Raw genomic sequence first — 26604 nt, 5'->3', positions numbered from 1 at the left:
TAGAATGTAATATTTTGGATTGTAAAGCATGAGAAAGGAAAAGAAAAATAAAAGAAATGACAAAAAATAAAGTTTTTATATTTGTGTTTTTAATAGAGAAGAGAGAGGAAGGAAAATAATGAAATAAATAATAAAATTTGATATAATCTTTTTCCTTTCCCTAAAAAAATCTTGAGAACATAATATTTTTCTTTATCCATTACTCTCCTCTCTTTCCTATGTAAAAGAAAGACTCAAGAACATAGGGTTAGAGTTAAAACAAATTTTTCTGGAATCATAAATTATATAAATTAAAAAACTCATGTTGGTGATAGTTTGATATCGTATTCTTTTTTTAGAGATAGAAGAGTACATAAGATTTATACACTCAATATTAGATAATAAAAAACAACTATGAAAAAAATTATAGTTTTATTATTATAAATATAGATATAAGTTGTACCGTCTCAATGGTTTGTATTTTTTTTCAAAAGATGGAGGTTTTGTTTGTTAATAACAAGAAAATCTAACATATTCTAATATAAAAATAGAACTTACGCGAGGATGGAACAATCAAAAGAGTCGATGGGAGATAAATTATGAAAAATATATCAAAGTTTACAAAAGAAGTAGTTTTAGACGTCGGTTTTAGATTAAAAAAAACTTAGAAAAACATTAAATAATGTTATATAATGAACGGCATATTAACCTCTTTATGTATTTTTTTCTCCAGTATATTTAATTTATACATGTTTGGATCTTTAATAGTTAATGTAGTACTAAAATATTTTATTGTCATATTAGATACTAATTATTTTATGTCTCTTCTATTTACAAATTTTTTTGAACTATTATTATATATATTAAAAAAATTTGGGTCCCTAATTTTTATGGGTCCAGGGCGTACGTCCGGCCCTCCCTCCCCCAGGGATGGCCCTTCTACCAGGTAAAATTCTAATACTCATCTAGAAAGTGTTAAATAAACGACCCTGAATGCTGCATGGTGTATCGATATTTATGAAATTACAAAAGACGGAGTTATTTCCTTTATGTTTTTAGCGGATAACTAAAATAAATGTGAGAGGAAACACAAATGATCCGCTGTAGCACAACCCAATGAAAAAGATCTCTATCTTTCGGCTCCGCCTAAAAAGGGAGTCCCAGGTTCAAGTCCTGGCAGCGGTACATAGTTTTTTCAGCAAAATTTAATTTTGAGTATAGTTCCATTTTTGTCCCTAATTTTTGTCTACTTTAACGAATCTGGTCCCTATACTTCATTTTATCGGTTTTTATTCTTGATGTTTGTTAATATTGTCTCTCCGTCCAGTAACCGTTGGTTTTTTCGTTAATTCAGGATATATTGGTTATTTTTTTATCTTTAAATAATCATCAATCAAGTCCACCTAGCCCTTTTCGATTCTTTCTCGGATCCCACCTTCAGGATACAAACTTACATGGTTAGCAAAAAACAAATTTTGCGGAAGTACAAGGTTTGGTGCTCGGGAACAACTTTGATACAATACAACATATAAAATTGACTTTTTTGCCATTTTCAAGACTTCCTGCAAGAACATAAACCAAATGAACCTGGTAAATCTCATGTAAATGAATAATGCAGGTGGCAAAACTGTGATGACAACTTGTGTTTTCTTTCATTCTTTATTTTATCAATTATCATAATTCAAAAACATAAAAGAGGGTTTATGGGTACCCGACATTAATAGCTAATATCCTACAACTTTTACTTCTCCAACAATCATAAATAATTCGTTATGACTAAAAGAGGTAGCTTGAACCCGTTTTCATTTAGACAATCATATCTTAATCTCTAAAACATCAACAATGTCGTTTCAGAAAGAAAGAAATGTTCCTTCTGTCCCATGAGACTTTTTATGATAATTTTTCAAGCTAAAAATAACTTATCTATCCATTTCACACCATAAACCATTGATGCCACTTATATTGATCCAGAAAACTTTACGGAGGTTCAATTGCGGTGACTCCAGGCTATGTGAAAAGCAGGTGGTCGCCCTGAGATTAGTCGGCTCGCATAGCGGGTTGGATATCCAGGTTAAAAAAAAAAAGACTTTACGATTTTCATGGGACAAATGGAGTAATGCACGTAGTGTGGATAGCAAAAATGTAAGTCACGTTGTATGATCAAAAGGTATAAAAAATACTTATCTAGAACTGTGAATAGAAGCAAGTGGAGCAGTAGGACCATCTAACGTTACCACCTCAAACCCTACCCTCTCGCCTCCTTGTCTGATCTCGCCTCTGTATTCCAAATTTCCTCTCAAATTATCATTATTTGATTAATATTCTGATTAATCATTTTTTTTATAAAATAAAAAATATTATTAGAGATAAAATAACTTTTTTTTATTTTATCAATCATTTAAATCAACATATTCACGAGCACTATTACAATTCAAATATTCTTTGTACATGTTTAATCGAAATTGGTATGGGTAGTTCATGTAGTTATCTTGAGAGATCTTTAATGTTCCCATTGTTACATAATTATAGACTCAGGTAATTTTTTATTAATACTACGCTTACAAATTGATTAACATTAACGTAGTTCATTGTAAAAAACCACGTATTAAAACGAGTTTAATGATGGATTTATCCCCAAGGGCAGATTACCCCTATTTTTTTAAATTTCCAAGCGGTCCGCTACTACATTAATTCAAGTTCATCCGCCCTATAAACCCACCAAACAAATAGAAGGTTAGGACCCCAACTTCAATTCTTGTCATCTCATATTCTCATTTATAACTCTCAACGAATCATCGGTTCATACATCAATTAAACTCTAATATTGCTAATTTTCAAGTCCCAAACTAGTAGCCATCTTATTTTATTTGCTATGAAGTAATTGATTTGAAAGTATTGACGAGATGTTATAATGGTGTAATTTATTTGCTATAAAATAATTGTTTGCATGCTAAGGCTGCGTAGTACTAAATAGTCGGTAAATGTCAAAGTCGTACTTATCATCATCTTCATCCATATTAAACTCAATATTGTCAATCGTGTTTATAATACAAAGCTTATTTAGAAACTGATCATCAACTATTTAATTTAAGTTGATTATATCATTCTCATCTTCAAGGTCTAAAGATAATGAATCTGACATATGTTCACTTGAATTATCGTTTATTTCATAGCTTGGATCATCACTATAATCACCATCGCAATCAGATATCATTATGTAAACAAGAATAAGGATTTCATCACGATTCATCAATGAAAACAAAACTTATCATACTCTAGAAAGGATGGCACAAAATGACATTACAAATTCACAAATGAAAAGAAAATATAAAACACTTAGGAGGCGTTTATTAAAACACTTATCCTAAAGATGAAATATCTTATCTTTATATATCACAAAGAACGTGTAGAGTAGAACTGGTCACAATTAACATCTTGCAATAAAATCAAATAATTATGAACTAATAGTATAAATTTAAGAAGTTCAACTCAACCCTAATGTTTGTTGTGCATCACCAGTCAACAATTAGTTTCTAAAAATGACTAAAAGAAAAAGATAAATATAAACCAGATTCAATCTCGATACAGGAAGATGGTAAAACTTGTAATAAAATAAAAAACACCAAAACACATATCAGATCTCTATCAACTCAACAAGAGTCCAAGTTAATGTCACCTAAAAAGATACAAACATATTGACTATATAGAAAATGAATCATGGGTTCCTAAAATATGAATAGTGGTCCATCTTCAACGTTTAGGGGTAACTGTTCTTGTATGGTTAAAGGAAGCATTGTTGATGAAAATGGAGAATGACAACAGTAGTTCCTATTTATTGCAAATTAAACACCCATCCAACTAGTGAGTTTTCTTTAATGTTCTTTTACAGATAAACAATCGCATTAACATCGATCGATTTATGCTAGAAGATCGAGTGATTCATATTTTGTAGTAAGGCAATTGGACAAATTTATAATAATCGACATRTTCATAGCTCATGATAAAACTCATCCTCAATYTGAACAAATTTATAATAATCGACAGGATTCATCTTTGATATTGTAGATACGTAAGTTGCATATTAAAATGTAATCATATGATGAACAATATTGGAACAAATCTGATTAGATCAAACTGCAGCGGGACCGTGATAGGGACGATGCAACAACAGCGACCAGCGATGGGAGGTGGTGTATGGCGACAAGCGGAGATAGGGCTGGGTGCGGTGGCGACAGGGGTGGTGTGGTGATATGGCGACGACAGGGGTGGTGCAGCAGGGACCAACGAGAGGGAGACGGTGGCGTGGGGGCGTTAAGCAGCGACGGTGGTGTGAAGACGACAAGAAGACGGTGGTGTGGAGATGAGAGGGAGACAGGGAGTCATCACTTTGTAGGATATTATTAGTTTTTTTTTTTTTTAAAATTTGAGGTTTACCTTCTATTCAGGTTACATATTACATTTTCAAGAATAATGATCTATTTAACAAGTTCTAAAAAGTCTAAGGAGTTATATAATAGATTCTAGAATGTCCAATGATTTATTTGTTTCAAAAAAATTGTCCAATGACTTAATTGTTCCAAACAATAAAGTCCATTGGGTTGTTTGGACTTTTCTCTTGTTTAAATGTACCCAACCCGCATACATCTCTAATTTAAATCAACATTTTTAAATCATAGTAATATAAGTAATAATATATTTCAATTCTATGTAATTTGTTCAACAAACCTTATTTTTGGAAATTTAATTTGCATTAGAAAAAAATACAATGCTTTGTTTGTAAATAAAAGTGAAACGACTCTAGAATTGGGACCGTTATTGCAAAATTAGAAGTAAAAGGTGAAAAAGAAGAGATTTATAAGTAGTTGAAGGACTGTTTTTGTAATTATTGGAATATCTTTCTATTCGTCTCGTCGAAAATGTTGCCCTAGGAGATAAAAACCCCAGCCGGCATTTTGTGATGTGCATAACCTCGCCGTCTTTAAGTCGTTTCTCTCCGTCTGGTTCCCAATCGTCGAGATCCCTTCTGCAAATTTTATAGGTATCTTCAATCTTTTCTTTTTTATTCAGATCAGTCTCCTACGTTATTCGAAGCATGATGTTGGCTTTTCATCGGATCTCACTTTGTTTTGCACTTGTAATCGCTGAATTTAACCTCGTTTTGTTTCTTCCTCTCAATGGTTGTTAATTCATATTATATTCGGTTTTGATTTTTTACACTGGTAGCTGCAGCATTTCGTTTGGGTGTTTAAGCGCATAGCTATTAACTATAAACCCATATTCATTAGTTTATTGGTATTAGGGTTTGGTAGTGAACTCTATAACTTCCTTCGTTATGCATACCTTCTTTTTGGCTGTTGATTTTGGCTTAGCTTATGCCTCATTGATTGGGATTGTGAAGAAAGAGTGTAATTGTACATGGCTTGTATTGGGTGTTAAAGTGCACAGATTTTCAGTGTTTTGATTACCGGGTTTGTTGTTAAGGTTTTGGATTGGATGTCTGCTACTAAAATATACTAAATAAGTAACTTGTGTGGTTATTACTCCTTTCAAGTTTGGGTTTTGCAACTGAAGATTCTAGATGCTGGAAATGTGAAGAAGGTAGCGTAAACTTGGATTTTTTTGCAGATAATCTCTTAATGTCTAATTGTGTGAATTACTTCATGGAAACTTAGTTTTTCCTATATCCAGAACTTCATGAGATTTAAATTAATCTTTTATGCATCACTTGGTTCAGATCTCTATTTGTTGTGGTGAATATTCTTCAATGTGCATATTGATACAAGTTTTTTGTTGTTTTCCTATATTCTTGAACAGCACTCAGTAAATGGGTGGAAGGAGCTACTCTCCTTCACCACCTAGGGGTGGTCACGGGAGAAGGGGAAGGAGCCCTAGTCCAAGGGGTCGCTATGGCGGCGGTGGCGGTGGTGGTGGTGGCGGCGGCCGTGGAAGAGATCTTCCGACCAGTCTTCTAGTTCGCAATCTTCGTCATGATTGCCGGTTTGTTCCTACTACCTCCATCCACTTTCTAGATGTCATATTGGGTTCTGTTTGCAACTTAGTTTGTTTCAAATTTTGGCTTCTATTTTTGGAATCCATGTTGGTCCATGTGTTTGTACTGCTTGCTATGAACAAATGGATGTCCAAGCTTCTTATTTATAAGGAATTGGTACGTCAGGACATTGTACTGAGTAAATAACTGTTTATATTTTGTCCTTTTTTCAACTGGAGGATTTTGAGTTGTTTGTTTCCCCTAGTTATCTATCCTTGCATGCTATCTGATATATTTTTAAAACACTTGATGGAAGATTTTGACACTGATATAAAGGTGCAAAACACTGTTGAATCCTGTTTCTCATCAGTTGTGATTTGTGACGTACGGATACAGTTATCTTTGGAATTTATAATGTTACTGGTAAATATCAGCTACAGTGATTGATTACGTGATGCTAATGGTAACTCTGATTTTAATACTGTAGTCTAATTCTTTGCTTTATGCAGTCTTTTAGTGATTTTGAAGTGCTAAACAGAGATTCTTATTCTGTTTTTCATACCAAGTAATAAGCTAATGCTATGCTGTAGTGAAGCTCTATTTTATAATGTGTTGGAATGAACTGCGACTGCATGGTTTGTTGCTTATTGCAAAGCATTGGTTTTGAACTTCTTGATACTTTGTTCTTTTTTTAATGACTATGCTGTAGATTCTGTTTTGGTTAAGATAGTTTTGCTATTCAACATAGCTATGGAGCAAGGCAATAGCAGAAATGAGGATTGGGGCCATTCCATCTTGCATGGTGATGTGTAGGAAAAATTGTGTGCCTTCTGCAATAGAGCACATGGGTGGTGTGTTTTGTGAACATTGTTGGACCTCTCTTTCTGTTGCCAACATTATCTTCGCTATTTACACTATTCTACACATCATCAGCTCATTGTTAGCCTCCTCCTGTCCTTTCTAGTTAGCGTCTTCAAAAATTGGGTTTCAGATTTTTCTAGGGTTTTTTACACTGGTTTTTTCTGAATCTTTTCCTCATTCTTGCATACAGTGCTTTGCATCAATTTTTGACTCTCTCTTTCAAGTCGTCTTTATCTTCTTGCTCTCTTTTCTCTCTTGTCTCAATGTATTTCCATTCCTTTTCATTTTTTCTTGCTATATTTTGTTTGTACTTAACCATATTTCTAAGATCTATGACAGTACTCGTATTTTTAGGTGAAATTTTAGCTGCTAGTTTATTTTACAACCTAGTTTTGTAAAATAAGCTTTCTTTTAATGTTAATGTTTAATGAAGTTGCTATTTCTTTTTGCTGTAAATTTTGTTTAAATTTACCTTTAAAATTTTGTTTTAACTTTTTAATCAAAGTTTCTTCTAAAATTTTGCTAGTTGCTAACTGTTTTGGTATATTGGTGACATGCTACGATTCTTGTGACATATTAATTATCCTTTTTGTTTATTGATTTTTTGCATCCAAATATTAGATTATTGTCTTCTTATTTGATCAGTTTTTTAAAATTGCTCTTCCTTTTAAATGGCGTGTCCGACACTGTTTTCGTTTTATGTCATCATTTGCTTTGCATGTCATGATTACTATGCCAACATTGTCATAAGCTGTTCTGTTTCTTATTTACATACTGATGTTTGCAGTCCTGAAGACCTTCGGAGGCCATTTGGACAATTTGGTCCCCTAAAGGACATCTATTTGCCAAGGGATTATTATAGCGGGTGAGCTGGTGTAGTATTCATTTTCATGATCTATGTGTTCTTGCCAGTTTGGCATACATAAACGTTTTTTCCCCCTTCAATTTTTTGAGACTAGGTCATGATGTTTATAATGTATGTGACCCCCTTTACACATGAAAACCTCTTTTACCATTGTCATTGGTTATAAAATTCATTAGTTTGTATAGACCTAGCACTCTTAATTCTAAGTTTCTTGTTTTTAACTGAAAGATTGTTGAAGTATTTTTTTTTTGAGATAAATATCAACTTTTTCTTTTCTTGTTTGATCTGTTGTCATGCTGGTTTTCTTTTGTCTTTCAATAATTTTGATCTACCATCTTATGTCTCAAATTTGGGTTTTTAAGCTGTTGAGATTTAACAGTGAAGTGAGGTAAAAGTTTTGAAGACATCAGTCAAGTATTAAGGGTTCTCTTGATATATTCCAGTTGTAAGGGTTCTCTTGACACCAATCAAGTAATAAGAGTTTTGTTCAAGGTGGTGTATTTGGTAATGAAGATGAGAAGGAAATTGAGTTTGATTTCATTTGGAAGATCTCAAGATTTCAAGTCTTGAAGAATTTCAAGTCATATTAATATTCACATTTGCAAGGTCAGCAGCCATGTGCTTGCTTTATCTGCTTATGATGACGACCTTTCAAATTACTGGAAGCTTATTGTTTGTATCATTTTACTGATCGGGGGCTGTTTGAAAAAGTCATGTAGAACCAAAAGGGTGGTGTGCACACACAACACTACTTGATTTATTGGTTCTGAATTCTGTCAAATGATAATCAGAGTTCTTGTTAGTAAATCATCTTGAGATCATGAATCTTGTCAAATTTCTTGCTGACAGCACCTTTTGAGTTTTACAAACAGCCCCGAATGTACATTGTCTTCAACTTAGACGGTCAAAAGAACAGAGGTTGATGCGAATTGCCACTGACCCTTTTCTGTTATCTACTTTTTGCATAATTGTGTAGGGAGCCACGAGGGTTTGGCTTTGTTCAATTTCTAGATCCTGCTGATGCTGCAGAAGCAAAGTACCAGATGGATGGTCAGATTCTTCTGGGCCGACAGCTGACGGTTGTTTTTGCAGAGGAGAACCGGAAGAAGCCAACTGACATGCGACAAAGAGAACGGAGGTAAGTTAACTGACTTGTTATATTATTAATTTTTCCGGTTTTGTTTATTTTTCTTTATAGTAAGTAGGTTTTTTAAGTTAATTACTCAAAGTGAGTCTTTCATTTTGCTACCACGGTTGGTGGATTTTGATTTAGTGTGCTTAACTCTCTTTCAGTGTGACTTGATGACATTATGACATAAAAACATTTGTAGTATAATCTGATTGTGTCTTGTGGTGTTGAAATTAAGCCAACTTTACAAATATATTGTCATTGAGTTATAGCATGAAAGTTGAATTATGTGATCTATATATATTATTGCAGAGGTGGTAGTGGAAGGCCTAGTGACCGCAGGCGGTCACCACCGCCTCGCTACTCCCGCTCACCGCCACGTTACTCTCGGTCTCCTCCTCCACGCTACACACGATCACGATCTCACAGCCGTGAATACTCTCCTCCTCCAAAGAGAAAGCAGCACGTGAGGTATGTTTGCAATTCTCTCTTTCTGACTGCCCCACATTATGACTTTTTTATAGTTCAATCCAGTATTATTTTTCATATGTTTTTAAAAATGTTAATTTTTTTGGTATTGGTTATGATGGGTAGGTCTATTTCACCTCGAGAGAAAAGGCATAGTCGAGAAAGGTCATACTCACAATCCCCGGTGAAAGAGCGTTCCCCTCCTTATGATGGGCCTCCCAGGAGTCGCAGTCGAAGTCCTGTCATGGAGAGGTCTCCACCCTACAATGGGTCAAGGAGCCCAAGTCGAAGTCCTGCGAGGGAGCGGGTCCCACCAAGGGGAGATCGTAGTCCTGTAAGGGAGAGACGGGCAGCAAGGGATCCTAGCCGCAGCCGAAGCCGAAGCCCTATTCCACGTGATTACTCCAGGTCTGAAGCCGATAGGGATGCTTCTCCGAGCCCCTGAATCTATGAGAACTTTTATGGCTTGTGAACGGTCAGTCATTTGATGAAAAAAAAAACTTATGTTAGTAGACATTGGCAACTTTTATGATGGATGATGTAGTTGAGTCGATTGATCGACTCTTATGAATGTTTTCGTATTATGATCGTGGTGATGCTACTGTCTGTAATTGTACTGAAGTTGGTCCTTGTGGTGTTTTAGAATCGTCCCCTTTTGAGATCCCGTTGTTTTTATCTTTTGCTTCGATTAATTGATAAATTATAGTCAAGATTAGGGTTCAACTGCACGCTAGAAACAAGCTAGACTTGAAATACATTAGTTTGTCTACTTGTGATTTGTTGCAAGAAAGATGACTTCAAATTTTATGAAACAAGTTTGATATTTAGGCTTATACTATTGATTGGATCCAGCAGCTATATAGCACACTAGATGCATAAAATATAGAGAAGAGAACATGTAAATTAAGCTATAGCAACACAACATTCAGTCACCATCACTTTGGGTGTGATTTGTCGTTTACCAAATGCTTTCATTGGGTAAGCACTTGCCGAGTAAAAGTCTTCTACCACAATTACTAGGTAAGAACCTCTGTTGTTGCCATGCTTTTAATGGGATAAGATTGTAGGTCTTTATTTGGTAAATGGCTTGTGATGCTTCAAATACCATCTTAATAAGCAGTGAAGGAAGGTATTTGCATTGAATGAAAAGTGATATGGATTGAAAGAATCATTCATCATATATTTGGTTGTATTACAAACTTGAAACACAATATACAAGAAGCTTCATGCAAACATATTACAAGATAAAGATAAAGAAATAAAAAGGAAGGGGATGTGGGGATCAGCATCCTTGTTTAGTGTAAACAGGTTCCTGCCATATCTTGGTATTCTTCTTGGGATCGTCTGTGAGGCTGCGATCGGTATCGATTTCCTTGTATGTTTTGATATATGTTTTGGCTCCACCTAAGATAAGCCTTTCTATCATGAACAACTGGTAATTGTTTTCCACTACTGGATCCAAGATCCTGCTGTAATTTGATGAATAAGCTAGTTTGTACCTGCAACAAACATGATAACTTTGCTATTACATCGGCATTTGCATTTGTCTACATTATGAATAATGCAGCATGAATTTGTGATGAACTTATGGTCATGGTGGTGATGATGATGATGATGATGAAAATCTCTGATGAATGTAATGATACAGATATAATAGAATTGGAAAATAACCCCATTGATGAGATCTAATAAGTTTTATATAATTGTTCTATCCAAAAAAGTCCAATTCCTAATCAGGGTGAACTTGTTCAAGTCCCCGAATAATAAGCGACATGCAAATCTAACATGCTATTTCGATTTTGAAACAAGGTTGGGTAATGACAAGTTACCTCACGGAAAGAGGTGAAAAGAAATTTGGCGTCCTCTCATTTGAAGCAATAAATAGCATCCGTCCTGGTGGAACCCACTTCACAATTCTGCAAAGAATAAACCGAGGCTGCGTATCTCTGTCAAGGTGAGGATGCAGGGTCCTTGGAACACCGAACCTATCTTTTCTTGTTTTTAAAATATCACCTCGTCGAACATGAATAGCATCATAATCACCAAGAAGCGCCATAATCTGCAAGGGTGCATTTCTCACTTGTCAGAAATCAACAAAACATCCACGCCCTTTTGTGACAAACAATTAGCACAAGTACGAAAAAGCATACACATAACACAAAAGAATGTGTTTGCGTAAGCTAAATATAAAGCATGTTTGGCAACACATCACGTTTTGTGATAATGAATATGTTGGTCCAATAAAACTTCGCGAGCACATTATGTTGAATCACGTTATTATTTCGCTTGCATATAAACTACTACATTGATATACATACATCTAGGACCATGACTAGAGGACAAGAAGCAAGTTGCATCAAATTTTTCTGCAAAAAAGAAGAAAAGAAAATTAAGAAACAGGGAAACCGTAACATTTAAAGGCTGACCTTCTCTGCTGCATCTCTAAGCTTTTTGGCAGCCATTGAAGGAAGATATGAATGTGGTAACAACACAGCAGTGCGATTATTTCGATCCTTACATTCCATGAACCTGAATGATTATGGTGATTAATACCTACACAGAACACAAAATGATAAATTCAAATAGACCAAATGACGCCTAAACTAAGAGAAAGTGGAGGCCAGGAAGAGAGAACAAAATGTGGTCTTAACAAATAAATGCCAGGTTGATGATAATTTCCAACAGATGCAGAACACCGTTTTATAAAATCTGGATATACCATGGTCTAGGCTTTTCACAGATGATATATTTTGATGAGACTAGGCCAGGTATTACTGCGAAGTTGGAGGTTTGGAGGAATAATTTGGAATTGAAGTGTATAAAAACTGGATATACCACCAAGCAACTTTTCAACATAGAATTCAGTACAAGATTTGCTTCCGAATCTTTGAGTTTATGATTGTTTTTCTCTCTGAATCTTTGATAAAAGTGAAGAAAAGAAACAGCTGGAAAGATGCAATTATCCAAACAAGTTTATAAAGATTTCATCCCACGCTACAACATTCCAACAAAAAACACGACATATGTTAGTGATCATTTTTTACTTTCTAGTATAACTATAAATTTAAAACAGAGTTGGTAGTATCACAAGATGCATAATAATCATTTATATGAATATCAGAATTAGCTCTTCTCTAAGAAAGCATACCAAGAAGAATATAGGTTATTTGAAGGAATTTTTTGTTTATTTAGACCTACAACCTCTTGAACCATCTCCATTGTTAAATGTGCTTGCATTTGTGTGTATATGTATGGTATACATGTAGAGAGTTTATGCAGGTTTGTTACCATGATAGATGGTTTGCAGTTCGATTTATAAGTAGAATCTTCGAGTATTGACTTGTTTCTTTTAAATCGGCCCGGCTAACTCCTTCCACTAAGGCAACTCCTCTAGATCCCAACTTCATACTTGTTGACATAACTTGAAACCAAGTTTTTGAATTATCCAGGATTACAGGTATCGTGTTGGATATGAGATCCAAATCATACAAGGAATCCATTGCACAAGAGCTAGCAGCCCACCTGAAATGACAGTAACTAATACATTATTTAAAACAAATAGGTGTTCCTACCATCCATATAAGGTATAATGAAAAAGATATATTCGAATCATGTGCAAAATGTATGTCCTTATTCATCTGAACCATGGGATTCACGATTTCACATTGGCTTTGAAGATATTTGAGTAAAATTAGGTTTCCTTGGCAAAAACTGAACTGTTATGCAAATGGAGTCCTTGATCATACTTATAAGAAGTGAAAAAGAACAAACCTTTCCTCTGAACTAACATTGTCGGAATGATGCAGAATCCCTTTGTTGTTATGGATTGGATTTATGCACATCCTAGAAGGCATCACAAAAGTTCTGCAAGAAAAAGTAAACAGCAAAAAGAGCAGGAAGATTACACTGATGCAAAAGGTACCCACTGTAACTCTCATGCAAGGAGATTAACAATATCATACAGATGGAATTTTAGTCGAAACAACAAATTCATGCATGCAATCTACTTGTTACAAGATAGATGGTCGTAATTGCACTTGCGGTACTGTCAAACCCCACTTTTGTAGAGAAAAAAGAAAAGTTAATGCTAGAAACAAGATTCCTGTTTACCATTAACATGTCATCTGTTGTTATAAGAATAATGTCATCGCCACGAACTTCTTAGCCGGTATTAAATGTGTATACATTTGATCACCTTACTAATCCAATACAGGCACGCATGAATAGGGATTTATACACTTAACATGAATAAGATTACCCATCCATTTTCAGGAAAAATCTAGTACTTTGTGCTAGCTAAATGTTGATTTTCTTAGAAATTTAAGCAAACCATTATTCCATCTATAATTCTCTATTTGAGAACCTAGAAACCACATCAATGGATTAAAACTTCCCCACCGACCATTCATGAAATTGGCAATTCCTTGGGCAATTCACAAGTTCAGGGTTATATCTCTGAACCACCTGTAGCAGGCTGCATTTACAGTTGTTATGATACAGTCTAATTTAATCATCAAATGTTCCGCAATGTCTAGATAATTTGCATCAATTTTTGACATTAGCCCATTGGTTCTAGAAAATCAAGGAGTAACACAAGGTGAAGAGATTCATACACCTTATAAACAGGATCACTATATTCAACAAAAGAAAAAGAAATGATGGCAAATCTATTCATCTCATGAAATGGGGGAATTTACCTGCGTAAGAAGATTGCTTCTTCAAGAGCACAGCGGAGGCTGGACTCCTGATGACCGAGTCCTTCGCATGACTCGCAGTGCTTTCCGGGACAGTCTATTCGGTTACCCCAATACAAAAACTTTTCTGAATCAGTGCGGCGAAGAGAATTACGGTTACTTGAAATGGGGGTTTGAAGGGCATCTGATCCAGTAGTGGAGATTAGTGAAGAAAGAAAGTAGAGAAGGGCGATTGCGGAGATGGCGGCTGTGAGTAGGAAAATTGGGGATCTGGATTTGGGTTTAATCCTAGAGGTTTTGGGGATGGCCATTGTTGGATGGGTTGGGAGGAGTGATGAGAGTGGCAATGGGAGGTTCTTGTTAGTTCTTATTAAAAGGGGAGAAGACTAGATAGAGAGCTTTGGGTCGCCAAATACTTGAATCTCGACATTACAAATGTATATGAAATTAAAAATAGAAATCACGAGAAGGGTAAAAATGTAATTCTATCAGTTTATTGTTTTTTTGAAGGCATATAAATTTTATAAATAAAATTTGGCATACCAGATTTTTTTTTATTAACCTGGATATCCAGCCCGCTATGCAAGTCGATTAATCCCAGAATGACCATCTACTTTGCAGATAACATAGAGTCACTGCATTTGAACCTTCGTAGCCACAAGATGATTTTTATTTCTTCTTGAATTTGAACCTGAGGCCTCCTGGTACTTTTAACCTTTGAAGTCAAGCTCAAACCAATCAGACACTACCCTTGTGGTTGGCATACGAGATTTAGATTTTGTAAGGTGCAGAAATTATTCCTCCTTGAATTTGAACCTGAGACCTCCTGTTACTTTTAACCTTTGAAGTCAAACTTAAACCAATCAAACACCACCCTTGTGGTTGGCATACGAGATTTAGATTTTGTAAGGTGCAAAAATTAATGAAATACATAAAATCAACTAAAGAAAGAGCCAAGACCTTGGTGAAGATCTATTCATAACAATTATAACTGAAGTTCTCCGAAAGCCATGAAATACATGAGATGTTAAAGACATTTTGATCATGACGAAGTCCGAAAAAACGACATCAATTTGGGTGTCAAAAACTATATCCGAATGGTTATAATGTTGGTTGCCAACAGAGAAGACCAATTCGTTTCGATTTCTCCAAACTACGAAAATAGCAATCCATATTGTAGCATGTCCAAACTACCCATTTATTATTAGTAACTGTTGGATTAAAATCAATGAATGGTTAACTGTTGGATTAAAATCAATAGATGATTAAGACGTGTTTATTTGTTTTTTTTAATTGATATTCTCTTTTGAGCAGAAATATTTGTGTGTATGTATATATATAGGGTATATTTCAAATGCAACCACGTTTATTTGTACAACCAATACAACCCAATTAATTGAGATATTTATAGATTTGATGGGGATTCATTTATTATGATTTGAATATTTATAGAAGATAAATAAGGTTCATTAACTATGATGAATACTTTATATTAGGAAACGACCAAAACTTCTATGAAATCATATATTCATCAAATTAAATGGACGGTTGAGATTGAGTTGTATTGTTTGTACAAATGTGAAGGGTTGTATAATAACGCAACTCTCTCTCTCTCTCTATATATGTAAAATATTTTTTAAATATTAATAAAATAACAAAAACTTATAAATCATAGCTAAAAAATAACAAGTTATGTTCTCTGTCATTAAGTATCCCTTACATTGGGACATCTTGGTCATTTTTCATTGTTTTTTTTTATAAACATACAATAAATTATGTTTTTAGTCCCGATGGTTTGTTGATAATATCGATTTTGTTCTTATGGTTTTGAAATTAAAATTTTTATCCCTACGGTTTATAATTCACTACTGTTTTGATTTAAAAATTTTATTGCCCTTTTCTTTCATATGGTTTAAAGTTCATTTCTATTTTAGTCATTCATACTTAAAAGTAATGTTTTGGCATCATGAACGAAAATAGAAATGAATTGCAAGCCATAAGTATGAAAAACAAAATTTCAAAACCGCAAGGATGAAATTTTTAACAAACCACAAGAACGAAAAACATAATTTACTCTAAAACATATTTTATTGTTCAAGAACTTCATGAACAATTACTATGAATATCAAGAACACTAACAACCAATTTGTGCAAATTCGATAAAAAATATATGATACAAAACCAAATTTCTAACAAAACTATAAATCAAGCTGAGATTAATAATGAAAATTAAAACCCTAAATCAAGCCTTGGAAAATGAATCATTAGAAGAATTAAGTGTTACAATATAGGATCGGGTTCAAACAAGAACATGAGAAAAATCACATGTGATTCACACTGTGACCTGAAGTCACAGTCCGCACGTAACCACATGTGAATTCAGTGCAAAATCACATATGATTTAGCATATAGAAAGATGAACACAATATGGTATAATTCAACAATAAGAATCACCAACAAATACAAGATAGCAAGTATTTTTTTTTAACTACAATTAAAGAATCAAGTTAAAAAATATAACATGGATGGACAAAATTAACAACAAAAAGACGAAATCAAAACCCATGATCATATGATGTTAAATCGTCTTTCTTCTATATTATCTCCCATCCCCCATCAACTTTATGCTTCTACAGCCAAAAATAAATCACGACTCCTACACTTAACTTGTTCACCAAATCCTTTTCTTCCAAGCCTCTTCGGCTACGTTAAACGAACCATCACCTGCCCGTTTTACATTGCAATTGCATGAAGCAGCACGCGGCTCACGCCCAACCCAAAACAGACTGCAACCGCTACCTCATAGAAAGTAATCTGGTGTCCTACGGGTTACATCTGGCTCCCCCCTCCTCGGAGCTGGTTCAAACTGCAATACAACATATTCTCTTTAGTCACCTTTCAAATCATCCACCACAATGGTTTTCGTATGCAAAAGAGATCAGAAAGATTTGAGACCTGAATAAAGGTGTGACCCTTGCAGTCGTCCACCTCAAGAATCGAAGCCATATTCCCACATCGGTAACAATAATTAGGTGCACTAAAGATCGTCACAACCTTTTGTTCCTGTTATACCAATTACAGACTGATTTATATACCAACCAATGTGCGATAAATTACGTGCATATGTAAGGATTGTGAAGTTATTACATGACCCCAGTTGAATCCCTCCATCACCAGCTGGTGTGCTCTTGCAATCAGCTTTAAGCTGTTGGTATGATTAAATTGCTCAGATATATCCTGATAAAATACGAAGCAAAGTTCAGTAACCGTATATATAAATCGAATGAAATCAAAGGCGTCAAGATATACTTGGCCAAATGTGTATCCAGCACCCCGGGGTGAGATACCCCAACCACATCGATCATCTGGGTCTGACCATAGAAGATCACACATTGGTCCCTCGTGGGGAACTTCTTGAACACGATCGAAATTTCTTATATTATCAAGGGTCTCAATTGAAGGAGATAATCCACCGTGAAGGCAAAAGATTTCGGACTCGACCTAGAAATAGAGGTGGGAAATCGGTATCAGCAAATTACAAAAAGCAACCGAAAATAACAACCCACAAAAAGTGTATATATTATACTCCTTACGTTCCAAAAAAAGTTTGCACCTTTCTATTTCAGTTTGTCGTCCACTTTAAAAAGTAAGCGTCTACTTTCCAATTATACCCTTAATTATGAGATGGAAACATTCATTTGTCGATCTATTATTAAGGGTAAAATTGTGATATACGTGATTAAAAAGTTTGATATTTACACATTTCTAAAATCGTGCCTTTTTCATTGTGGACCTTTATCCTTCCATATGAATTACAATTTTTTTTGAAGTATATAATATTTATATACGGCAAATGCAACAAATAAACTCACACACCCTCCTCACCTTTGATGAGGTTTGAACCTCTGACCTCCTAGGAGGCCAAAGACTCACATACCGCTAGGCCAAAGGCCCTTTGGTATGAATTACAAATTCTAATAGCAGAATTTACGAAAACTGGCTTAAAAGAATTGGGCAAGTGATACCAACCAATGCAGTCAGCGGAAAATAGTCGAACAAATCTGTAAAGGTCTTCCACACACTAGCATTACCATATCTGCAAAAGGTCAAGAAGCTATAATTATAGAACACGGAGATGAACACGAGATTTGTTATATAATGCATTATATTGATGTGTGATATATCAGTGAATCAAATTCCAACAACCATATCAAATCTAAGATACACGTAAACATATTAGCCAATTAAAGGCACCACCCATGTAACCATTAACAGAGAATAGGTAACCAAAGAATGGGAGTACTCACTTTCGTAGGCATTCATCATAAAACCCATAGACTTGAGTAATCTGCACAAACACAAACATTTCAGCTTTGGTCATTTGTAACACCAAAAGATTACTTTGTCCACATTAAATGGATATCATAAACATTCTACAAACATTCAGACAATTTTTGTGACAAATAACACGGAAAGATAAAGAATAAATAAGATAGTGAGTACAAAATTTGTATGTAACAGAAGGAACAACGGAGAGGGTTATTGTCACTCTTGAAAACTTGTATGCAATTTTTAGAACACTAATGAAGTGTAACAATAATTCTGCTCCTACGAGCACTATAACTAAAAAAAGAGCCACAGCCCACTTGTTAAATGAGTTGGGATATAGTCGAAAATTGTACCTGACGACTTTCATGGTTTCCTCTTAAAATTGTGAGGCGTTGCGGATAGCGCACTTTGAGGGCCACCAATAACTGAAAGGGTAAAAAGATTAGCATGAAAAGAATAGTGGTAAATTTGGACCTCAAGTTGTTGATATCAGTAAAAGATAAAAGAATAATCAACAAGAAAGCATGGCAGCCAAGACTTACTGTTACAGTTTCCACCGAGTAATAACCACGATCAACATAATCTCCCATGAATAAATAATTCGTGTCCGGACACTATGACGGAAAATAAAGAATAGTATCAAAAGAGCAACATACTTAGCACACAGTTCAAAATGCAAAAAGATGAGAAAAACAAATTAACGAAATAAGAAAACACACCTTCCCTCCGATTCGAAAGAGCTCTGCAAGATCATGGAATTGCCCATGAATATCACCACAAATGGTCACCGGGCTTTTTACAGGCTGGAACAGAAATGCAGAAATCCGATGAGTTTAATTCAACTCAGGTACATCACTTTACGACAACAATGACACTTATGTGCAGTTAGAAGCATAATTTCTGATTATGAATCTTTTAATCAGAACATAAGGCCAATTTAATACATAAATTCATACGCGTAGCAGAATAGAAAACAAGTATACCTGTACATTACTTTCCACCATCAAGATCTCCTTAGCTTTCTCACATAACACCCTAACCTACATCGCATCAAAGCATAATATTATGAATTTTTGTTACTGAAATGAAACTGAAAAAGCATTACAGACAAAACTAATATGATGCATCCAATAAACAGTTAAACACCATTTAAATACTGGATCATGTGTTGCATTCATCTTACAGTGGTATAGCAATAGTCAATAGAGTTCATCAGAAGCATATCATTGTTCTATGCTGGATTGTGAGATCCCACATCAGCTGGAGAGGGAAACAAAGGTCTAAAGTTGTCCGGTAAGAGACTCGATACCTCCTCTATCACCTCTATCGAGCGCGTTCTAAAACAATGAGTCCAAGTGTGGATAAGGTGGACAATAGCTGATAGGGTTGGCCAGATGTTACAAGACCCTCCCTCCCCCTCGCCCCTTTTGTTTTCAGACACAAATAGTCAACACAAAAGGTTTAATCTGTATTAACAAGTGTAATATACAAGCTTTAGGCTTAAATCTTTGGGGGTTATGTTCCCCATTCTTCCTTATAATTTCAAAAAATGAAATCATAACTTTACTATTTGCTAAAGATCCATTAAACACACAAAAATTCAGCTCAGAAGTCACCAACTATTAAGTTTAGAACTTAAGAGCCAGTTAACAATCTAACTCCAATTATTATGTAATCTTTGCTGCTGTTTTCATATAACAATTTAGAGCCATAAATTCTTAAATCTAATTAGATACCAATTACCGAAAGATACAGACATACTTTCAAACTAAGTTACAAAAAGACATTCGAAAAACTCCTAAATTCAAACTGAAAACATAAGTTTCAAAGTTAAACTACACCAGATCTGAGCCAGTAAGCAGATCTGTACGAAAGAAAACGATAAGCACCATAACTGAACTCAAATTATCAGATCAGACACAAATTTAACCTAAAGCAACAAATCATCAATCAATCCAAGAATAAGTAAGAATGAATTAAAGATTTAGGAAGCAAAACCTCTTGTTCCGATAAGGGTTTGCATTGCATGAGCTGAGAAATATATTCATCGACGTTGCCATTAGCGCTCGAGACAGCTGGACCCAAGCTCATATTGTTTTTGGCCAATAATTAGATAGGAAAAGCTTTATCTTGGATATTGGATTGGTAAATGATACGATCTAAAAAGAAAATCTGCAAGAATCTTGAGGGTTGGGCGAGAGAGTGAAGAAGACGGTGGTGGTGAAACCAATATGTAAATGGTGGTAAAGAATCGAAACCCTTGTTATTGCCCTTTCCCTTTTCTTGGATTCAATAATTATTTAACAATAAAATTCAAAGCAAATGCATAACTTGTCTTTAAAGGTCTTAGAAAAATCATTTTAAATCGAACAAGTTAAACTATACCCTTTTTGCAGTTTGAATAGTTTGACGGTTCGATCCGATTTGAAAAATAGCCAAACCGTTCGATTCGATCGGGTCTGAGATTTGAACATTCTTGTCAACGGTTTGGACCGAAACAACCACCGAAAATACACATGTAATAATTATATTTATTTTTCATGTTATAGTGTTTATTTTTATGGCCTAATTAAAAAAGTGCATCAAACATATTATGTTTTTAGTTTTCATTTCTCAATTGACCGTGTTATCTGAAATTCTGTAACCCGTCAAAAATCAAATTCAAAATTCAAAATCATCCTTAGTATTGCTCAATGTTTGTCCAAACCGCCTAAACATCGATCCGTCTTTTTATGGTCTGATTTGGTCACTTGCTGTCAAACCACTCGGTTTAAAAATCTTCTAAACCATCATTACAGTTTTGATTTGTGGTTTGAGGGGTTAAGACCATAAACTTGTCTTTGTTGGGTTCTATAAGTAGCATTATCAAGTTGTATTTCAAGATTTTAGGTTTCTATGATGTACTTTTTAAGCCAATTTTTATTATTAATTCATGATTAACTTTAACATGATTTCTAAGTTCCCTTTTTATAATCAATTTAACTATAAGGTATGAAATCAATGTTGGATAGGTTTATGTTATGATCTTATTTGACAACCATAAATTAATTTATATTGTTTTGAATTTATTGAAAAAATCATGTTCGATAAGTTATAAGTTGGTTTCTTGAAAGGGTATTTCAAATGAACTATTTAATTTATTTTTCGCCTTCCCCCTTCTAATTATGCCTCTAATCATCTAACTTATTTTTTTATAAACGTTTTATAAATCTTTCTTCAAGTCATTCTAAATTATCATCTAATTTTTACCAAAGACAACTAGTTTTCATCAAAATCGAACAATTTATCAAGTAACAACCAAGTTCTCAGCCAACAATTAGTTTTTCAGTTAAAAATTATAAAGAATTTGACAAAAACTCTTAAAAACATTTTTTTATGCATGAAGTACAGTATATTGATGCATATTACTTAAAATTCAAGATTACAAATAAATTATGCATAAATACAATTTATTAAAGCTCATGTTTGAATTCGTGTAACTAACTGCAAATAAATATAATCAAAAATAGATGATAAACATCTCATTTTAAAATATAAAAAATCTAAAATATAATTAGTATAATTATCGAGTTCTAACAAAACAATTAGTTATTATCTTTATAAAAAAATTATATTATTAAACCATAAATAAATTACTTCGTTATTGAACCTAAATTAAAATTATAATAAAAAAATTGCATTAACAAATTACACAAAAAATAGGAATTTAAATAGTTAATTTGATACTAATATCGATATATTTTTGTCAAATTTTTATGATCTCTTAAAATTTATATTTTATTCAAAAATAAAAACATCATTGCTTTTTCAAAATCACATAAGACCATATTATAACATTGACTGAGATGAATAAAAAAATAAAATATTAAAATCAAGATGTATTACCCTTTTAGTCAATTAATAACTAGTTTATTAGCTAACAACTACCTTATCAAAACATAGTCATTGTCATTATTTTGAATTAACATGATGCATAAATATTTGAAAATTCAAGTGTGTAGTAACTTCATACAAAGTTGAGGAGCTTATGAGACAACCACAAGTTAAAATATATTACATTATCCAAAAGTTTGAAGTCAACATCCATACAACATATATAAAATACATTATTAACCCGTAATTTCAACAAGATCCAAAAAACATCGTATATGAAGGTTTACTTCAATAACAATTTATCAGTAAAGATGAAGCAAACATGTTCAGAAATGTTTGTTCATTTTTTCACATGCATTAAGGCTATTAACGTCCCATAACAACTCCCAACCATTTGTAGGGGGAGAAGATTAGAGACAACCATAACACAATAAGCCAAGGATGAATTGCCACAAACAACCGAATGATCACTTCATTTGGCTGGAGGAAGGTGGGGTCCAACACGTCAATTATACAACACATTGGAACCCCATTTGGCGTTATAGTGACTACCACCGCTTGCCATTGAAACCCGTTTGCCGTGCATGGAAAAACCATGTTTGGTGTTGCCAGAAATCATCATGTCTGAAAGAGAGACAACAGAAAGATTCCCGATTTGGAAGTGTTTGAGGTCTCCAATGGAGAATGCACTAGTCACCTCTGACCGGGAAACATGTGACCTATTACCATTTGGTTCGCAAGGAGAGGTCAAGTTGCTATCATCCAACAGCAGAACAGTACAATTTGGAGATCCAGAAACATTCTCGCCCCTTTTCAAATCCATAATTTCATCTTTGCAGTCATCCTTCTTTTTGGTGTTTAGGAAACGGCCCCCATTCCCTCTTGGTCGACGCATTGCATGGAGATGACGTGAAAGGTGCAAATATGGCTACGTATAAAAACCAACAAAAAGTCTAAAACTTTTTAGCTTCCAAGAATAAGGACGATAAAATATGGGACGATAACATTAGGAATTCATTGAATTAACTCTTTGAATATATTCTATTAAACTCCTTTTGGCCGAATTTGATCTAATATTTTGGCTGGATTTGATATAAATAAACCTGATTGCAAGGCTTATTGGCCTTCAACGACCAACTTAAAACTTTTATTATAGTTTAGCAATCTCTAATGCTATTATGATTTACATCCTATCGCCTGCCTGCCTGCCACTACGCTTGCTGTCAAGCCATCTCCGAACTGGTCGAGAGAGATGAACCCGCACCACATTTTAGAACCTTCGAACCGAAACCCCCAACTAGAGATGGAATTCCAGAACCTAAACCACTCCATTGAGAGCTCCATGACTAGTTCAAGGGAAGGTCCACCAATGATTGCTATTCTCCCCCTATCTGTCTATAATGCAATGCATGGTCATTAGAAGATTTTATGACATAGACATACCTTACGATTTTTCAGAACTTTCTTTGCCATCTCTGCCTTTGCACGAGATCTTCTACGTCTTATTATTCCATGATATTGCTTTGCATTCACAAATATCGGTTCATCATCATTGCTCAAGTTTAAAGGTAACAGCATCCGACCCTGAATCATTATCAAACAGTTAGAAGGTTATGTCAATACCTCATATAATCTCATGAATTAGATTCCCATCTAAACACATTCACCTAAATAGAATAAAACATAAAAGCTATTTGTTCTCTTAGCTTCCAAAAGATTACATAGCACTGAAATGTCAAGGAATTATATGAAACGGGCATCTTATTCGTAAGATTTCCCAAAATAACCCTGTTAGGAAACTCAGTTCAAAAACCGACAGGATTTATGAGAGGACGGCAGGACGCACCTTTATCTGAGGTCCGTAAGTTGAGAACACTCCATAACATCGATCCCCGTAAGGGTACTCACCACATATCTATCGTAGTCGATCAAAAGAGAGATGATATATCAACATTCGATAAAGATGAATATCAAATTTATCCAAAAACAGCGTTTAATGACTAGAAATTCCTACCACGGCCGGCTGACCAAATCCTAGGTCAACATGACCTTTTTGCCAGTTCGATGGATTCTTGCAGTCACCTGAATCAGAAACAGATTGATCAGGTTTTCCCATGACGTTTCATGACATAATTCCTGAATATAAAATCCCTATATGCAAATGTGATATGAGATTATGTATAGTTCTCGTAGAACTGTCCACGTACATTTTACATCTGGGTTGAAACCGATTTGTTTTTCAAATACGAGAAGCTTATAAGAACCAACTGTGGGGAAGATTGGGGAACACAGAAAAGAAAAAGGTTACCAGTAAACATATTGAATTGTGTTATATCCCTTTTCTCGAACACTTGATCTGCATCATGATCTGATGGTTGTCTTCCATAAGTAGTCTGGTTTTCCATTGATGAGGGCTTCAATGGGATGGATTCTTCAAGAGATGATCGAGTCACAAATCCACTCCACCATGGAACTGAACCCATAGGATTCGAACTACTCCCATCATCCTGTTCTTTGTAATAAACAGAATTCATTGCCAAAACTATAACCCAGATAGTATTTGAGTTATTTGCTGCAGGCTCAAAACTGTATCAAGATCATTAGATTATCAAAAAGGATTCTAAACAGTAGTAGCTCAATTCAGAACAACTTATTACTTCAAAGCACAAAATCATGAAAAGGGTGAGTTGAAATCCTTCGGAAATCCAGAATTTGAGTGCATAGAAACCTTTATAATATGCCTACTTTGAAATTCACCATTAATCTACATCGCGAATTAACACACAGTTTGAAAGGAATTTTTGTTATTTGTAAACCCATGAAAATTAACAAAATCCCATATCATTTTAAGCAAAACCCATGTCAAATTGCTAACATAGATAGCTGAAACTTAATTCTATTTAGATGAACACAGAGATTAACAAATTAAACAGACGAAAACGAAGATGATGTAAAAAGCCAAAGGAATGAATATTCAGAGATAATAACAAGGGGGTAGTGAGAGAGAGAGTAGAAGAAGAAATAGTACCAATTTAAGAGAGAGAGAGAGAGAGGAGCTTGAAATCAAAATCCAATGATCAAGTAGAGAAAGAGAATTCCCATTTGCCAGGTGCCATGTTTGAAGCTCTTGAAGGGGAAAGGCAGATTGATGAAAGTGAAACCGAAAAGAGACCAATAAGTGGAAACATGAAGCAATTTCAGTCGCTCCATTAACACATTGCTTATACGGATTTCTTCTTTTTTATCCCCTAAATTTTGCTTTTTTATTTTTTTATATTTCATTGATTTTTGTTATACTTTTAATTTTTAGTTCTTATTTTTCTTTCCATTATTTAATATTATTTTACCAAACTAGTTTATGAAACAAAATAATTTATACAAACTTATAAAACGGCTTTGACGTAGAGCGTCTAGCAACCCAGATAGAAGAATAAATGGCCACGACAAATCCTTAGCAAAAAAAGCTTAAACAAAAGGTCCCATGATTCGGGGTGAGCAGCGGAACCGGATACCCATTTGTGAAACCAAAACTGTCTTGAAACTGTCGGTTCCGGAACTGGAACCCATATGAATGGTTTCGGTTTCTAAAATACGGAACTGATTGATAATGGTTCCGGTTCGGGTTCTCAATTTTTCGGAACTGTTACCTGCCGGGACCGGGTACCCGGAACCGGCAGGTACCCGGTATTTTTCAATTAAAAAAAAATTAATTTTTTTAATACTAAATTTAAATTAGGTAAAAAAACTTAGAACTCTAGATTCAGAATTTGAGATAAAATGATTCGTATTTTTTCAAAATGTGTGTTTAATTGGATTTGTAGTATGTAATCGTTAAACTTTGAACTTTTACAATTATAGTATGTAATCGTTAAACTTTCAACATTTACTATTAATTTATTATGGTTTGTAATCGTTAAACAATATTTGTAATCATTATTCTGTATAATTTGTATTCTTGYTTATTTATTTAGTGTTTTGGCAATGTTTTATTTTTTATTTATAAATAACAAAATTTTAATATTTTAGGAAGCGGGTACCCGGAACCAGTCCCCGGCGGTTCCGGTTCCAAAAATTCAAAAACCGTTCTAACCGGTTCTGGTTCCAATATATCAAGAATCACCAGTTCCGGTTCCTATCAAATAGGGCGGGTACCCGCCTATGCTCACCCCTACCCGTGATCTCCCACGCGACTCAACTCGCCAAAAAGGTTGTGCAGCTCACTGGACGACGAAACAAAGGGTCCTGCAACCAACCCCGTGACTTAAGCCGCATGGCTCGTCTCGCACGTCCCTGAGCTCATTGAGTTCCTAATTCCTTTAGTTATTATCTTAATTAGTTTATCTTTATCTTAATTATTTTACTGTTTCCTAGTTTGTTTATAACTCTTTTCTAGAGCTTACTTAAACCCTTAATTTGA

At 34.4% G+C, this 26604-nt stretch overlaps 4 protein-coding genes across 5 annotated transcripts; 1 reads left to right on the top strand and 3 right to left on the bottom strand.

The window, feature by feature from the left end:
* The first annotated feature begins 4961 nt into the window (after window positions 1–4961).
* On the top strand, window positions 4962–9964 carry LOC112505286 (serine/arginine-rich SC35-like splicing factor SCL30A). The gene is made up of 6 exons (XM_025109443.1): window positions 4962–5017; window positions 5794–5976; window positions 7617–7694; window positions 8671–8832; window positions 9136–9294; window positions 9418–9964. Exons 2-6 carry the CDS (start codon window positions 5804–5806, stop codon window positions 9734–9736), a joined length of 891 nt encoding a protein of 296 aa, XP_024965211.1. The 5' UTR covers window positions 4962–5017; window positions 5794–5803; the 3' UTR covers window positions 9737–9964.
* A 465-nt stretch (window positions 9965–10429) lies between these two features.
* Window positions 10430–14395, bottom strand: LOC112519992. Its single transcript, XM_025128299.1, has 6 exons — window positions 13989–14395; window positions 13063–13155; window positions 12580–12813; window positions 11718–11820; window positions 11121–11350; window positions 10430–10790 (listed from the first exon to the last, which is right to left on the bottom strand). Exons 1-6 carry the CDS (start codon window positions 14294–14296, stop codon window positions 10574–10576), a joined length of 1185 nt encoding a protein of 394 aa, XP_024984067.1. The 5' UTR covers window positions 14297–14395; the 3' UTR covers window positions 10430–10573.
* A 2142-nt stretch (window positions 14396–16537) lies between these two features.
* Window positions 16538–20622, bottom strand: LOC112512306 (serine/threonine-protein phosphatase PP2A-2 catalytic subunit-like). Of its 2 annotated transcripts, XM_025118194.1 has the most exons (11): window positions 20313–20622; window positions 19298–19354; window positions 19034–19117; window positions 18857–18928; window positions 18668–18739; window positions 18293–18333; window positions 18015–18081; window positions 17295–17486; window positions 17133–17222; window positions 16941–17048; window positions 16538–16851 (listed from the first exon to the last, which is right to left on the bottom strand). In XM_025118194.1, the coding sequence occupies exons 1-11, from the start codon at window positions 20403–20405 to the stop codon at window positions 16786–16788; spliced, it is 942 nt and encodes a 313-aa protein (XP_024973962.1). In that variant the 5' UTR covers window positions 20406–20622; the 3' UTR covers window positions 16538–16785. The 2 variants fall into 2 exon arrangements, with proteins under 2 accessions (XP_024973962.1, XP_024973955.1); XM_025118187.1 differs by having other exon boundaries at window positions 18668–18928.
* A 2032-nt stretch (window positions 20623–22654) lies between these two features.
* Window positions 22655–25300, bottom strand: LOC112526221 (nuclear transcription factor Y subunit A-10-like). The gene is made up of 6 exons (XM_025136551.1): window positions 25216–25300; window positions 24496–24773; window positions 24202–24269; window positions 24034–24102; window positions 23631–23771; window positions 22655–23115 (listed from the first exon to the last, which is right to left on the bottom strand). The coding sequence occupies exons 2-6, from the start codon at window positions 24719–24721 to the stop codon at window positions 22693–22695; spliced, it is 927 nt and encodes a 308-aa protein (XP_024992319.1). The 5' UTR covers window positions 24722–24773; window positions 25216–25300; the 3' UTR covers window positions 22655–22692.
* Window positions 25301–26604: the final 1304 nt, after the last annotated feature.

The sequence above is a fragment of the Cynara cardunculus genome (assembly GCF_001531365.2).
Source record: "Cynara cardunculus var. scolymus isolate 2C chromosome LG 1, CcrdV1, whole genome shotgun sequence".
Classification (NCBI taxonomy): Eukaryota; Viridiplantae; Streptophyta; class Magnoliopsida; order Asterales; family Asteraceae; genus Cynara; species Cynara cardunculus.
Note: the sequence above shows the minus strand (reverse complement) of the source record. Positions and strands in the feature narration are given on the sequence as shown.

What these genes read in the sequence shown, in the direction of transcription:
- LOC112505286 (XM_025109443.1), top strand. Translation starts at nt 5,804, where the DNA reads ATGGGTGGAAGGAGCTACTCTCCTTCACCACCTAGGGGTGGTCACGGG. An exon ending in CCAAGGGATTATTATAGCGG is followed by an intron (nt 7,695 to 8,670) that starts GTGAGCTGGTGT and finishes ATAATTGTGTAG; the next exon opens with GGAGCCACGAGGGTTTGGCT. An exon ending in ATGCGACAAAGAGAACGGAG is followed by an intron (nt 8,833 to 9,135) that starts GTAAGTTAACTG and finishes ATATTATTGCAG; the next exon opens with AGGTGGTAGTGGAAGGCCTA.
- LOC112519992 (XM_025128299.1), bottom strand. Translation starts at nt 14,296, where the DNA reads ATGGCCATCCCCAAAACCTCTAGGATTAAACCCAAATCCAGATCCCCA. An exon ending in ACTGCAAACCATCTATCATG is followed by an intron (nt 11,821 to 12,579) that starts GTAACAAACCTG and finishes ATAATCATTCAG; the next exon opens with GTTCATGGAATGTAAGGATC. An exon ending in TTTTCACCTCTTTCCGTGAG is followed by an intron (nt 10,791 to 11,120) that starts GTAACTTGTCAT and finishes TGTTTGTTGCAG; the next exon opens with GTACAAACTAGCTTATTCAT.
- LOC112512306 (XM_025118187.1), bottom strand. Translation starts at nt 20,405, where the DNA reads ATGAGCTTGGGTCCAGCTGTCTCGAGCGCTAATGGCAACGTCGATGAA. An exon ending in TCTTTCGAATCGGAGGGAAG is followed by an intron (nt 18,929 to 19,033) that starts GTGTGTTTTCTT and finishes TTTCCGTCATAG; the next exon opens with TGTCCGGACACGAATTATTT. An exon ending in GAAACCATGAAAGTCGTCAG is followed by an intron (nt 18,334 to 18,667) that starts GTACAATTTTCG and finishes GTGTTTGTGCAG; the next exon opens with ATTACTCAAGTCTATGGGTT.
- LOC112526221 (XM_025136551.1), bottom strand. Translation starts at nt 24,721, where the DNA reads ATGAATTCTGTTTATTACAAAGAACAGGATGATGGGAGTAGTTCGAAT. An exon ending in GATTTGGTCAGCCGGCCGTG is followed by an intron (nt 24,103 to 24,201) that starts GTAGGAATTTCT and finishes CGACTACGATAG; the next exon opens with ATATGTGGTGAGTACCCTTA. An exon ending in CTTACGGACCTCAGATAAAG is followed by an intron (nt 23,772 to 24,033) that starts GTGCGTCCTGCC and finishes ATAATGATTCAG; the next exon opens with GGTCGGATGCTGTTACCTTT.